Source organism: Pavona decussata, unplaced genomic scaffold (genome assembly GCF_977016875.1).
Source record: "Pavona decussata unplaced genomic scaffold, jaPavDecu1.1 SCAFFOLD_192, whole genome shotgun sequence".
NCBI classification, from domain to species: domain Eukaryota; kingdom Metazoa; phylum Cnidaria; class Anthozoa; order Scleractinia; family Agariciidae; genus Pavona; species Pavona decussata.
In genome coordinates, this window is record NW_028145601.1 from 1345353 (window position 1) to 1361000 (window position 15648).

Sequence of the window (15648 nt, forward strand, 5' to 3'; positions counted from 1 at the left end):
TTAAGATTTTTGAAATGACTATACAGCAGCATGGCATTATTTTGAATTAGGCCCATTTCAACCATCGTGTCAGTTAGTCATGCTTATACGGCAATGCGACTTTTTCGTTGAATTTAATTCACTTGAACTTGGGAAAGGAAAACTGACATTCAAGCCGTTGAATGAACAAATTCAAGTCGACCAAATTAACTCGGTTTTGCAACGACTTTTTTGTAGTTACATGGTGTTCATAATTAATTTTATGAATTGAGTTTGGCATGGCAATGAAATGGGCCTTAGCAGCTTCTCGTTTACAACAGTAAAAAGCAAAAGTAGAGGATTACTGATTATATAAGGCAATCCTGGAAACCAGAAAATTTTATCTTGAAGCATCAATAATTCAATAACTTGATAAAGCCTTTACAAAAGTATCTGTGAGGAGTGCTGCACAGAAAATTGCAATGCATGCAAACGATGATTAGGAGGGGAGACTTGGGAGAGAAGGCGTTCTTTTGCCTCCACCCAGACTCTACTGTTTTTTTTTCGTGTACAATTTTTTTGCACCTCTCCCCACAATATATCTGAATACCTGGTACAGGCTACTGTGATGGGCAGCTCCAGAAAAAATCCATACCCACCCCATGGAAGGTCATCGGAAATTCCTAGGGGAAGGGGTCTTAAAAGTCAAAATTTTAGAAGCAAAGTATGAAGCTAAACTGGAATTTCCTGGGTGGACGGGGGGTGCAAAACAACAACAACAACAACAAAAACTTTCTACAATGGTTTAAGTCATGGCACAAAAAACAGCCTCTCAAGAAATTGCTGGTTAGCAGCTTTATGATTGAACAGTCACAATAAAGGATTTCATGATAAAAAGCATGCTGTGAGACCCAAGGTTTTTCTGGCTGTAAATAGGCTAAAAAGTGCAATTGTTGCAGTCACCTTAAACAATGCAAATTCCTGCAACCTGAAAATAATACACTGCCTTTAAGGCAAAAACTAATACATAATGTGTACTACAAAGTTTAACAATATTCATTTACTTACTACCTTCTGTGATTATCATCACTGCCAGCAGAGTGTACACAACTGCAATTCAGTAACAAAAGCATCCCAGACGTGACCAGCTTATAGCCTCTCTAAAAAATACTACTTACCATACAACAATGTTAAGCAGGTAAGAAAGGAAATTCAAACCCCTGATCAAGTGAACTGACCTCCTTAATCTAACCAGGAAACTTGCACAGAATGCAATTATAGTTACAGTCAATCTACATCACGCATGACCAGTATTTTTGAAATTCGAACTGTTACAGAGTCAGTTTTAAACATCACCAGCAAGATTTCAGAGTTCCCAAAGAAATTTCCCCAGTTTATTGCTATGGTATAAAGGGATGAAGAAGTCCTCGAGAGATTGAAACAAGATCTGCTCATCCATCTGATACAACAACAACAGCTCCACTTCTTAGGGCATATCCTCAGGAAACTTGAGAATGAATTGGTCAACAGGTACGCCCTTTTCCACCCTAAACATGGGAAACATAAACCCGGTCACCCAAAGCTCATCTTTCATCAGTACATTGCCAGCGTAATCCACCAAGCATACCCTCCAACGCTAGAAGAGATTCGAAGCATGGTGCAAGACTGGAAGGAGTGGAGAAAGCTTGTGACCAACCGCAGTGCTGTTGGCTTTGATGATGATGATGATGACAAAGCTATGAATTTTTCTTTACATTACAGCATTTAAGTATTTCAAAAATAACAAGTGAGAACATAATTATTGTTTCCCAAGTATTTTGAATTTTTTTTTTCAGTTAATGTGTCTTTTTGGAAAGATTTCCAGAGAAATCTTGAGATTCCATGAAAATGCCAGACATTACAAAGAGGAATTCGAATGTTCATTTCATTCTTGGAAATACTGGTCATGCGTGACGTGGACAGACAGTAATAGCAGTGATAATAGTAACTTCCACCCACATATTCAAGTAGCTCTAACTAAAGAATTATGAAATAAAAAAAAAAATCTTTTTACAAAATAACGAGGTAAGTATAGCACTGAAATTATAAGAGTACAAACCCCATGTAAACACGGCTAACATTTAATATTAATTCTTTTGTAAGCATTCAAATTAGCTCTTAGTACTAACCTCGTTCAGTTAAAAAATCAAAAGAATATTTTACCTTGAACAAGGCTAGTAGGGCTAACTTGAATGCATGCAGACACGAATATTAAAAATAATGTCAGTTATTTTTGTATAAGGTCTGTTACTCTCTAGCTTTCATTAAAATGGTCATACATGCACCCTATGGTGTACCCTGGAGTAAGCTAGACCAAGAACCTGTGGTTGTTTCTCTCTCAAACCAGGGACCAAGATACGAGTATATTTGCTGCACTGTATTTCTAGACAAAACCAAATGTAAAAGAGGCTTGTCTACAGGCCTCTTGGTATTGGGCAAAAAGAAACAGCCACAAGCAAAATAAGCATGCCGCCTTTCCTTTGAACTATCTAGAGAATTACGGGCTCGCAAACGTTGTGCCCATCAATCAAAGAAACAAAAACAAGCTAATTTACGTTAATTTGAAGTTTAGCCAGCTAATTGAAACATTTCTCCTTCATGGCACATGTATGTACGAGAATGGAAAAATCAAAGAAGGATTGTGGCACATACATGGAATTAAACAACCATCTCTCATCACTTTATCAAGAAGCAGCCATTAGCGCAACGCGGATAATGACACTGACAACAACAAGGGTAATCTGAATGGCAATTGCCATGTTGGCCAACTTCCTGGTCTCCAGACTCAGCTGATTGGCTGTAAGCATGTCTCCACGATAAATTGCAGCCCGAGTCTGACAAAAATTAACAAAAGAAAAAGGCAACATTCCTTATTAGAAATGGTAACTAAGATCAGCTGGCAAGCCTAAGCCTTGGGAAGGGGGGAGGGGGTTCAGGTGTGTGGGTGGGAACAATTCCAAAGGGTATATGCATGCATCTATTCTACATTTTGTATGTGAAGTTGAGTGCAGGTGTCAGATCGATTCCTGGTCTTAGCTGTTAAAAATTATAACTGATACAACAACAATAATAATGAAGTTATAATAAATAAACTATAATAACAAGAGAGGGAAAACTATTATGGATGACATTGCTGTTCCTGGTGACAGTAAAGTTAGAAAGAAAGAAAGAGGAAAGTAGAAGTGGCGTCAGGATATCGCAAGCAAGAGCTCGAGGGAGAGTATGGAAAACAAAAAAGAGAGTTGTACCAATGGTAGCTGTGGCAATTGTACCAACATTGATAGAAGCTGAAGGGCCACTTGGAGCCCTATGGCTAACCATAAAACGACACATAGTTCAATGGGGCCGAGAACTGTGATTGATCCATGAACATGAACACAATTGTAGTTGGGTTTTGAAGTTCAGAGTCTGTGTTATTGTAAGGTGCACTAGCTAATTTCTGACATTCACCATCAACTAGCATTCAGTATCAGAGATAAATATTATAATTATAACTGTTTCATACCTCATTTGCTTTCAAAACTGCACAAAGTCCTACTGGACAGAAACAGAATAAACAGGTAATCCAGGCCAGAAGAGTATAGTCAGGAGGTGCTATTTGTGGTGCCACAACAACACCTGGGCCTCCCTGCTGTGGAGTAAAGTCAATTAAAATAATACAGTCAATCTTATGGTTCATTTTCATACATTAGGGAAATCTTTGGTGGTAACTAAGTAAGTAAGTAAGTAAGTAAGTAAAGCCTTTATTTAAAGAGGGTGGCACTTAATAGCCAAAGGCTAATAAGCTTGTGGCCCTCACAACTATTTACAATCTAAAATACTGTAAGCTAAAATATATATATATACAGTTAAAATATAAAATATGACAGGATTCGATTATAAGATAAAAAATAAATTATTAAATTATGAAATGATGCAAAAATTGTTTTTCCTTAAAAATCTTGGCAAACATGTTCTTTTTAAAACATGCTACAGAATTTAGTTTCCTAATTTCAATTGGTGTACTGTTCCACAGTCTTGTTGCCGAAAGAGCATCCTCCTTCTGTTTCTCTTTTATATTTAGGACAAACAGCATTAGTGCTTGAATATCTAGTGTTGCGGGAGTGCCGCTTATTATTTAAAATTAAGTGTTCATTTAGATAATTCGGCAAAGTCCCATTAATTCGCTTATACATTATTGTGCATTTATCAATGTTATGTTGCTCATAAAACGGGATCCAACCTAGCTGGTTAAACAAAGCAACTGATGGTGTCATGCGATCGGCATAACAAATAACGCGTGCCGCACGTTTTTGCAATCTTAAGACCCTATGAACCGACTCTTTATCGCAATTTGCCCAAACAACGTTAGCGTAAGACATAACAGGGCGAATAATGCAATTATAAAACTGAAGTCGCTGTTTAAGAGGTAGACACGCTCGGATCTTACGCAATATTGCGATTCTAGAGGCCAACTTTTTACATACTTTCTCAACATGTTCATTAAATGACAATTTGCTGTCAATTTCTACGCCTAATAAGGTAGCACAATCCACATTACTGAGCTGTTTTCCATTTACGATTACATGTATGTCACTTCTGTTTATGTTGGCCACGCGTCTTTTGCCAGTGATCGTAAGTACTTTAGTCTTATCTTCATTTAATGGGAGCTTATTCGCTGAAGCCCATAATTGAATTTCAGAGACAGACTTGTTTAGTGATGAATTTAAGGTAGCTAAGTCCTTCACATCCGCAGAAGCGGTGACAGTCGTATCGTCTGCGTAGAGGTCCAACTGAGCACTTGTATACAAGGGCAGATCGTTGATAAACAAAATGAAGAATAAAGGACCCAAAATACTGCCCTGGGGCACTCCATGCAACATCAAAGCTTCGCTTGACTCACTCCCATTTACACGGACCACTTGCTTCCTTTCCGACAAATAAGAGTGACACCAGGCAAGCTCCCGGTTTACTATGCCATACAGTTCCAACTTGCGCAACAACAGCTTATGGTCCACCATGTCGAAAGCCTTACGATAATCGACCAGGACCATGCTGCAAACCTGATTATTATCTAGGCTGAACAAAAGCTCGTCAATTAACTTGATTAGGGCAGTCTCGGTACTGTGCATCCTACGAAACCCAGACTGTCTGGAATATAACAAGTTATTATCCATAGGGAAAGCATAATTATAGAGAGTTGTGCATGTGACGTTCGATTACTTTTGACACTACCGGTAGCACAGAAATTGGGCGATAATTAGAAGGATCACTGGCTGCACCTTGTTTGAACAGTGGTGTCACATTAGCGGTTTTCCAACGAGTAGGAAACTTTCCTGTGGAAAACGACATGTTGATAAGCCTTGCTATGCTTGGAGCTAAAATGGGAGCGGCAATACGCAAAAACCTGGCGCTGTTTTGTCGATACCTGCAGCCTTATGAGGACTGATTCCCTTTATAATCTGAAGCACCTGAGCATCGGTTATGTCTGGAACAGAGAAAACCACATCCGGATCTTTGCGAGACTCAACAAAGTTTACCAACTTGGACAAGTCTGATGGTGTATTACCGAGTCTGGATCTCAGATTAGCCGCGATTGAGGAAAAATATATAGAAACAAAGAACAAAACTTCCAATACAAAGACATGGTTTTAACAAATACGATACAATGACCAAAAACAAAGCTTCATCGTAAAAGCAATCAACATGTTACATTTCCTAGTTTTCTGTGGATAAATTTCTACAAGTTAAAGTTTTTGCCATCCATTCATAAATGAGCTATTAGCTCTTAGCCGCCACGTGTATAAATAAATGACGGCGATTGGTTACTAGAAATAACTGAACATAAATTAAAATACATGTGAAAGTGCAAGGCTTCTTAAATGATGTAATTTTAATTCTTTATGTGAGTAATTTTTTTAGATGCAGGGCCCCTATGGATATTAGCCTTTGAGCTGAATGGGCCACCCTGTTGAAATAAAGTTTTAACTTACTTACTCTACACTGAAGTGGAGGTAACTATCCATTAATTTCACTGACACTCAGAGGCAAATAATATTATTGTTTTAGTATATGCCACATAAGCTGAATAACTAGTGAACCAAAAAATATTATTGTTTTACTTCTGACAATATACTGACAAACGGTATGAAATTTTAAAATCTCCAGCGCCATGTGGTTAGCGATTTCTTATTGACTGTATAGTCTCGCTTTTTGCAGACAAATAAAAGAGACACTTGTTTAGTTCGTACGGTGTCATTTCTTCAATTTTTTCTATGAATTTCGTCTTGTTGAAACCATGCTGAAAAATATTTGGTGTTTCATTGTTTTCATTGTAATTTCAGTGCTCGGCAGTTTTCGTAAACAAGGGATTGTACTTTCATTTTTTGCCTTACAATATGAGGTTGAAAAGATTATTAAATAAGTTACCATTAAATGCCGTCAAATCACACTTTGTTGCCATTACTTTACGTATTTTTTTAACAGTCACCTAGTTTATTGAAATAATTTTGTGGCGTGGGAAAACGGGAAGCCATTCTTGTTTCTCTTCGGCTGCTTGGAGGTGAATAGTACTTGGCTAATCACCTCCGAGCCAGCTAATCAGCGCATGCGAAAAGTACTATTCACTTGTGTGGTATATACTAAAAGAAAGCAAGATGCCCCCCTAACGGCATTTACACGGAATGCTTAATGTAGCCCCATTTGTTCCCCATTGTATGCTTCGCACATTTTCAAAAACTATCCTCCCTTCGCAATTGAAATAATTGAATGGTTTTATTGAGAGAGACTGCGTGATATTTTATCGTTGTGTTACTGGGAATCTTACCGGAAATTACTATGCCATAACGTCATAACCCCCACTTGAACTGGTCTGGTTTCCTTCGCCTTGAATTATTCGATCTGTTTGTGAAAGCGTAGTTTCTTCGCTGTGAACTCTCCCAATTTCCACCATTTAAGCTGTCGAGTACTACTTAAAAGTTATTATTTCGATTTACCGCTTGAAAAACGTTTCTTTTCTTTCTCAAAACGGCAGATCAGAGTCTTAAATTCATACATGTGGCCGCCATTTGATTGGGCCGCTTCTGCTGAAGACAATCAGAACAGTACATCCCCACTAGGGGAGGACATATTTTAATGTATAAATTAATGCGCAGATTTGTGGCTACGACGAAGAAGATACCTGACCCAAACCTAGACACGACATGCCCTGCGGGCATCCCATGTTATTATTCATAAACAACTGCCAACTCACCATGACTGTGACATTGGTTTGCTGTGTTGTTGACACGGCAGGTGGAGGTGGATACTGGTAACCTGGTTGAGCTGTGTAACCGGGATAACCAGGCTGTGCTTGGTAACCTGGCTGATTCTGTAATGGTGGCTGCACTGGGTAACCAGGCTGAGGTGGTTGTGGATATCCTGCCTGAACTGGTGCCTCAGTCACTGGGGGAGGAGGTTGTTGCCAGTTGTAGCCCTCACCAGGAGGGGGGTACTTGACGTTAGCCGATGCATCTTCAGGACCAGGGAAGGGTGGTGGTGCATATGGAGGGGGCTTGTCTTCGGCTTAAAAGAAAAAAAAATTGATAAACATGCACATGGCATAGATCCTTTAGTGTTGCTAAAAGTGTATGGCTTAGAAGTTCACATAACAATACTGAAGGCTCACTCACTGAATAATACATCAATCTCTGTACTGAAGGATTTTTGGCAAGACCAGTGTACAGTAGGTGCCTTTTTTGCCTTGAAATCAAAATTTCTGTGCCAAAATAGAGCTTATCTTGAGTATAAAGGTAATACTGAGTATTTGCTTCATCTCCGATATAGACAAAATACAAAAAAAAACAAACAAACAAACAAATAAACCAACCAAGGCAAGAGAACAGAAAGATGTTATAGTTTGGCAAAATCTATACCAAATGGCTTTTTGAAAAGCAAGAAATAAGAAAATGCAAGCAACCTGCACAAAGGATATACAGATACTTGACTGATTTATATTTTTCACAACCACAAATACTTCGGTGTCTTGGTTGACTGTTTCATACACAAAATAAATCAATTTATTGAACATTGGTACTTCTTTTCTGTAGGGTACTTGCATAATTTCAAGAAAACTAATTTAAAATTCTTTACTTCCTGTTTATTTTAACATTTTGCTCAACTATTCTAGTCACAAGGAATGAATTTTATCCCTGCGACTTGTCTGGCGAATCTAAATTATTTTGACTAAGTTGTCCCCTCCAAATTATGGTAATCCCTTTGTGTGAACTGCTGACGGGACACTAAAGTCCCTGCGACCAGTTCCCTTGTGCAAACCCTACAAAGGACTTGTCCTCGCATGTGTACCAACCTTAACAATATGGTGTACAGTCAACCAGAAAACAATAATTTATTGTTACACCCTCACAGTACAAGTAAGGAATTGACTCTTCATATTTAATTAAAAGTATTCCCCAACACCAAGTACATGTAGTTTTAAACGGTACAACTACTGAGGAAAGAAACAAGATGTTTGTAAAAATAGTTGTCAGTAATAATAATAGCACATTAATTTTGCTAACAACATACCATTATACTGTGGATTTGTAGCCATGTTTTCTTAAGCTGAAATAAACAAAATGCCACAACCTGTTAATTTGTATGTTTCAACATGTGTTATTTTATATAAGAACAGAGTAAAATACTGTCACATGTACATCATGTATTAATTCCTTGATTCACTTCCCGGTATCAACATTAAGTCTGAAAGGAAAACAATTATTAAGTCACTCGCAGCAACAAACTGACCAATTTTTTGAATACGCACCTTTGTTATCAGCACAGTCTTTCTTTTTGATGCAACAATTGACTTGAATTTACAGCAATTAAAACACTTTGATTTTGAATGTCGGAAATCACATCAGTTTTCAATATTTCCCAGGGGAGCATACCCTGGATACTCCCTAGACATTTCCACTCACGCTGTATGCCCCAGATAAATACCAGAAAATTTCAACCTTAAAGTGTGTCTTTAGGATTTCATGTTTCACAGTACTGTTTGAGCTCTTTCTGTCATATTTCAGAAAGATCGGACTTGCAAATTGTTTCAATTTCTTTAGAGACATTGACTAACAGATCATAGTTGCCCAAAGGGTTAAAAGGCCTATTTGTTCCTATTCTCATAAGATTTCACTTCGTACTTGTAAAGTATTTTTTTTCCTTGCCAAGCTTCCTTTCAGATTGCATACTGTTGAAGACTGGCCAGCATTTGATAATCTAGCCTGCGAATATAGCCGCCTCTCATTCGCTCCCGCTACTACGTGCGAAACGCGAAGAGAGTTAGCCTGCGAATACAGCCGCCTTTCATTCGCTCCCGCTACCACGTCCAAAGAAGTACAAGTGGTAGGGCGAGGTGTTGCCATCGGCGAAAGCTCGCAATAAAATTGATTTCCACCCGAGGTTGGCACAGGGCTGCTTGTGCACGTTGCGGACGGATTCACGTGGGATGTCGAGGAACTTTCCATTCCAAATTCAAGGCTTCGCGCTGCTTGCCCAAATCTCCTGCTTCGCATTTCGTTTTCCACGGCATCAATATTTTGTACGAGTTTCTGCCGCTTTTCGACCAGTCTTTTACACGAACGACAACAAAACGGCAACCCAAAATGTCCAACAGAGCTTGTTGAAATCAACGGAAGAAAGTCGAACAAATGTGCTAAATTTCGCGGGATTTTTAGCAAGAGGTCAGTGATAGCCGCCTTTACATTTGTTCTAACGTAATACCTTTGCCCCGTATCGACTCCTTTTCTACAGAGAATGCAAGTCTCATACATATTATTAGCATTACAAAGCGTTTCCATATTCATTCACTCGCCGCCTCAGCCGCCATTTTGAAACTGAATGCTAATTCATGCGGTATGGTTGATTCTCGCAATTTTAATTATGCCATTTTAACGCCGGGAGTAGTCGGAGTATGGAATTTCTAGCGGCGAATCGCAGACGTCTCTCTTCGCGTTTCGCACGTAGATGAGAGGCGGCTGTATTCGCAGGCTATTGATAATCTTCTTGGTCTACATCCCAAGAAGCTTCACGAGACAAACTTTTCACCGATCTTTTTCCACGGTATTTTTGAACCGGATCATGATAAACAACACCTGTCCTTTTCATAAAATGAGTTTTTGTGCCATTTCAGAGAATTCATGAGCCAACAACAACATTTGTGCGTATACTAAAAAAAGACAGTGACATCATTCCTGATAAAGATGTGACAAAGTGACAAGGTCACCCCCCTTGCTGGTTCTTACACTCTTTCCATTTTTCCAAGATGGTGGCTAAGCTCTTTAGAAATTCTGTGGCTTGGAAATTCCCTGTTTTTAAAGGGAGAGTTTCACGGTTCGGCGCATGCGCGAGCGATAACGTAAGCGCTGTCAAGCCAATTGTTTTTGGACCAATTAGAAGCGAGTACACAACACCGGCGGGATACGGCGGGCAAGTCTTATAACTTGCTGGCATAAAAATAAAACTGACCGACCAGTGTTTCGGTCACGTTTCAGAAGGAAACAAAAAGGCTGTCCATGTAAAACACATGGAAATTTTTGCAGCGCCGCTTTGTGAATGTCCCATGACATTCAAGAAATGCCAGAACTTTTGCGAACGTATACGGTTTTATTTTAGTACAATGTCGATATCTCGCGGCATCGACCTTTTTTTATTACGCGCGGTTCGAAAAGCCGAGAAGCTCCCTCAAACCTACGTACTTAAATCCAGTATTTCATCAGCATTCAGTGATAAACTTACTATAGTGTGCACGCTCGATAGCCTGATTTTATTAGACCAGCGAGGGGGCGAAGAACGAGAAATCCGCAAGCTTCAAGAAGCGATGCGACCGTTTAGTAACAACAACACTGAGCGTCCTTCCGAGACAATGGAATGCATTTGAGAAAACTCTGCCATGGTGGCAAATCAAAACTGCGTTTGCAATTCGCAATGACCATAATTTTATAGATAAATGAATACCTTATAATAGTTTTTGTAGTTTGCCGCAAATCTTTTGGATTTTTTTTCTACTGCCCGCTATTCGAGCCCGCTGATAGACGACTACAAATAACTCGCACATATTTGATCTCATATTTATTCGCTTTGCGCCTATGTGTTGTACAATTTTCTCCATCCAAAGCAAAACACTGATGTTTGATGCTGTTTGTCCTTCGAATTCTCCTTTTTTGACAGTTGACTTCCATTTGAACAAACAGTACGATTGAAATCTAGAAAATCCTCGCGAGTTCATCCAAAGCCAGTTGGTGACCTTTGCCATTTCCAGCGAAAGCAGATGTGTCGCGAAATCGTTGTCTATTTTAAACAGACTTATCTCTTTACCAATTTTCGACGCTTGGTGGACGTATCTTGTTAACCACACAGGATTTCTACATCCACTCCACTCTGTCCGCTTTATCTTCTGTGCTTCCAGAGAGTCCACAGAACGTCCCGTCGCCGGTCGGCCGCGACGTCTCCTTGCCGATCCATCGACAAAAATGTCGTTTTCGGATGCTAAAACACTTTTAACCTTACAAAAATCGAACTTATATTTACAACAGGAAACAAAGATTATAAAAAGTGAAGAACGAAGAGCGGATGATCCAAATTCGGGCGCGATTTCAACAGATTGTTCCACCACAAGCTCGCATCGAATTTGGTGTCTACCCGTACAATTTATTTTTGAGCCCGTCTGCTCGCGCATGCGCTTGACCGTGAAACTCGTCCTTTAATCTCCATGCATGGTTTAGAAAGAGTCGCCATCCGCGATCTTAAAAACCTGTGTGTTCCCCTGACCCCGGCCTATTCTTTGATCGTACAACAATGTTGAGAATTTCACCCAAACCCTGGGGGAAAAGATTCCAATCTATCCTCATAAAATTATTATTCTCCAACATATCTCCCTGATTGGCTTGGAAGGACGATAACATGTGGGTGCTGTGGGGAAGTGGTCAGAAATGAGTTTTCGTCCGAATGACGAAGAAACGTAAGTTAAATTTCATAAGCTAAAGGCTCAAATGTGCACTTTTTGCGATTGCGATTGGAAAAAAGATTTAAAAGCCTACATGGTTTTATTTAATCTAAAGGCTTGAATGCAACAAGACTTCAAAACAGCGTCTGACGCAAAGTTTGAAAAAATTCAAAGAGTAAAAATCTTTGATTGAAATATAAGCTGAAATCTGAGCTGAAGCTTAAGCTTATATTTCACTACGTCCACAAAAGAAATGCAGACTTAAGCTTCAATTGTGCACCCGGAAACATCGCAAAACTTGAGGCAAACTCTGTAGGGGTATTTAAGCTTGCTTTTCAAGACAACGCGATAAAGATAACGCGGGGATGAAATAACTGTTTGTAAAAAGCATTCAGCTTCATTTCAACCCGGAAAATTCCCCAAAGCGCGGAACAGATTCGAGCAATTCGATTAACAAGACAACAACCCTTTATACCAAACTTTTGCCACTGCTAATAACAACGTACCTTTGCAATTCGCTGCAGTCAGCTTCCAGAAGTACCAGAGTTAAACCGAACAGTGAATTAAACCCAGAAATTCCAAGTTGAAACGACGCTGAGATGTGAAAGTGCTAATGGAATGTGAGTACGCTAGACTGATCTGGCTTCTGACGTCAAACATCCTTCGATCAAAATCACGCAAAATAGGCACGTAATGCGTCAATAGGTACCGAAAGGTAACATGGGTAGGTGCAGGTGAAAGTCCTTGTCAAAAAACAGTAACTAAAATAAGGACTTTTTTTGAATTAATTTCCATTAATTATTTTTTTCCAGTTGTTGGTCTTGTTATTCAATATAAGTGTAAAAATAATGCTCCCTACCTTTTCCTAAAGGTAATGTTACACAGAACGGCTTTTCACGCAATATTGTTGTGTACTAAGACTGCTAATTATCGTGTAACCGCCAGTGGGCGACAGCTTGTAACTGAAGCAATACATTGTGTCAAACATGGCAATTTTTTGTCATAATGAACGTAGACTGTCCAAACGTACCTCCTTGTCGTGTTTTGTAGGATCGAAATGGTGAGTTTTAGTGGTTTGAAGGGTTTCTCGTTGCGGCAGTCTTATATTGTGGGGGCCTATATTGTACTCGTTATAGAGGAGAAGAGTTTTGATGATTTCTTGTGACGTTCACTTGTTCCTGGATATTTTTTGGACTTTTTTAGAGCCTTTGAAAGGGGCATTTGTGTAATCCATCACATTTTGTTCTTTTAGAATCGCAAAAATGTACTGTGACGACGTGTTTTTCCTGCTCGAACGCACAGGAGAGACAAATTGAACTTCAACGGCGACTTGACAATATCAGGGGGAATTAGCTTGAGAGCACTAGCTCGCTAGCAAGACAGAGCTCGTCACAACTCTTAGGTACAGGGATCTAGCCAACTGGAACTCGACGAACAGCAGAGAATAGACAATCTTCTTCAATCCAGCATAGGCTTAATCAGCATTGTCTTTCTAACCAACATAACCAAGCGCACAAACAGGACGTTATCTTGAATGTAAGATTACAGGACAAAGGTTAAGGACTCGCGTGATCGAGCAAAGTGCATGAGCCACGTACAATGTACCCTTCCACGTGTACAAACCACCTGTTGAACTAGAATGAATTAAAATAAGAACTCTTTGTTTGAAAACCCTATGCTGGTTTGTAATGAAAGCGAACGATTATAGGCGAAGAATACATAAGGTAAACGGCTAACTATCAAGTAGCAAAAGCGAAAACAAGTAAAATATCGAGCGATGAAACACATATTAAATCGGTTGTTAATGCGACCGAGAATGTCCACTTCTCGTGTCCACATTCTGAGTTGATTAAATATTCCTTTCAAAATCTCAAAGCTATTGTTACTACCTGATTATGTATTCTATTCCAAATGAAAAGCTATTGAAATGCGCTTGCTAAGCGTATTAAAGGGAACCTCCACTCTGACAACAAATTGACGGTTAAGTGTTGGAAATAGTGTCCAAATTCTAAATTTTAGTCTAAAACGTAGAAATGACATTCAAGTGTGTTAAAATTAGATATGATTATCGACTATTTTCGCTTTTCAATTTCCTGGGCGCAGCCATCTTGAATTTTATGACGTGTAACTGTTGCCACTATTGTTATTCATTAGAAGTTCTTTTGTTTTAATTGTTTACGTCATGAAATCCAAGATGGCGGCGCCCGGGAAATTTAAAAGCGAAAATAGGCGATAATCAAATCATGTTTTATCCGACACTGAAATATTATTCCATGTTTTCCAACGAAATTTCAAAGTAGATTGTATTTTCAACAATTTAACGTTAATATGTTTCGAGAGTGGAGGTTTCCTTTAAAGTGAAACGCGAAATCTCTGGTAACAGTACAATGTATGTCCCTTGGCACTTCGTTAAATCGAGGTTTCACTTTAGTCTAAAACCATACATGCCCATCATGAACAACTGAAAATCTTGTATAATGTAAACCGTGCGATTCACATTATTTGTTGCTTACTTTTAGTGATTTTCTTGGTTGCTTAATGATTTCTTTAAGTACTTGTGTTGTTAAGTATGGTATGTCGTTCCGTTTCGACGCGACGCGCGGATCCGACGCGGAAGGATTCCGAACCTCCTTCCGTGCGTCGCGTCTCCTCGCTCGCGGGAGATAATTTTCGCGCTCGCTCGCTCGTCTTTGGCTTTAAATTACCGTCCCTCATTCTCGTTCCCAGAGCCTCCTGTCCGTCAGCCTCCGGCGGCTCTGTGGACCGGCGAGAATGACCTTCCCTAAGAAAACAAGGGACAGCTCGTAGTCTACTGCTATGACGGTAACTTTATCCAGTGGATAAGTTGCTATCCAGCGGAGCAAATGTACTCCAACAAAAGCTTTTGGCAAGTTTTTCATGCACACAATCCATATTTAAATAAGGTAGATGCTTCTACTTTATACACATTATAGGGGCATGGGAAATTCTGGCATATATTTTATCTTCCGCATAGCGACCTATCCAGTGGATAAAATTACCCTCCCTTTAAACTACTGGGGCCCGGTTTAAACTAAATTATCATGCGTTGTTTTGTTATCCCGGCAAACACCCCCCTCCCCCCCCCCCAAAGAAGATAGAGATGTAAGAGCAAGGACATGACGGAATAATTTTCTAACAATATCTGAGAATTGATTCCAAGATAAAAGGTTTCAGAAAGATGCATGTGATCATTGAAATGAACGCCGCGTGATTACTTGACAGCATGCAGGTTACTTCAGTACTGTTTAGCAACGGCTAGGCCAACGAAACAGACGAAAATGTCATTTAAAAAAAACATAAGATCGTGTTAGTTGCACTATTCTGCGACTTTTCCATTCCGATCGTTCATCGTTCAGCTTCGTACAGTGTGACTGAACTATCAACTACCAGAACAGGCGTAGGAAGGGCGTTCAAGAGAATGAAAAATTTTCTGCCATGTGCTCACGTTCATCACAAAACCTTGAATTTGATCATTTCACGTTCAAGTGTCTGCATGGCTGAGGGCGGCGAAGAAATGTACCAAAATTAATTACGCACGTTCTCGTTGCCGTCCGTATAGAAGCAGCTCAGTCAGTGAACTCCATATTATCAGTTCAGTGGCCAAGATGGATCTAGTTATTGTTACTTGCATTCTCGAGTGTTGCTATTAGTTTTTTTCCGGATATCCACGGTTG

General features: G+C 39.5%; 2 protein-coding genes across 2 annotated transcripts in view; one reads left to right on the forward strand and one right to left on the reverse strand.

Moving 5' to 3' along the window:
* LOC146462070 (dipeptidyl peptidase 9-like) overlaps positions 1-15648 on the forward strand; it is a 203213-nt gene that overhangs the window by 161996 nt on the left and 25569 nt on the right. The window lies entirely within an intron of this gene.
* On the reverse strand, positions 916-12615 carry LOC146462088 (uncharacterized). Its single transcript, XM_085086059.1, has 5 exons — positions 12460-12615; positions 8542-8577; positions 7229-7539; positions 3503-3628; positions 916-2831 (listed from the first exon to the last, which is right to left on the reverse strand). Exons 2-5 carry the CDS (start codon positions 8564-8566, stop codon positions 2682-2684), a joined length of 612 nt encoding a protein of 203 aa, XP_084942185.1. The 5' UTR covers positions 8567-8577; positions 12460-12615; the 3' UTR covers positions 916-2681.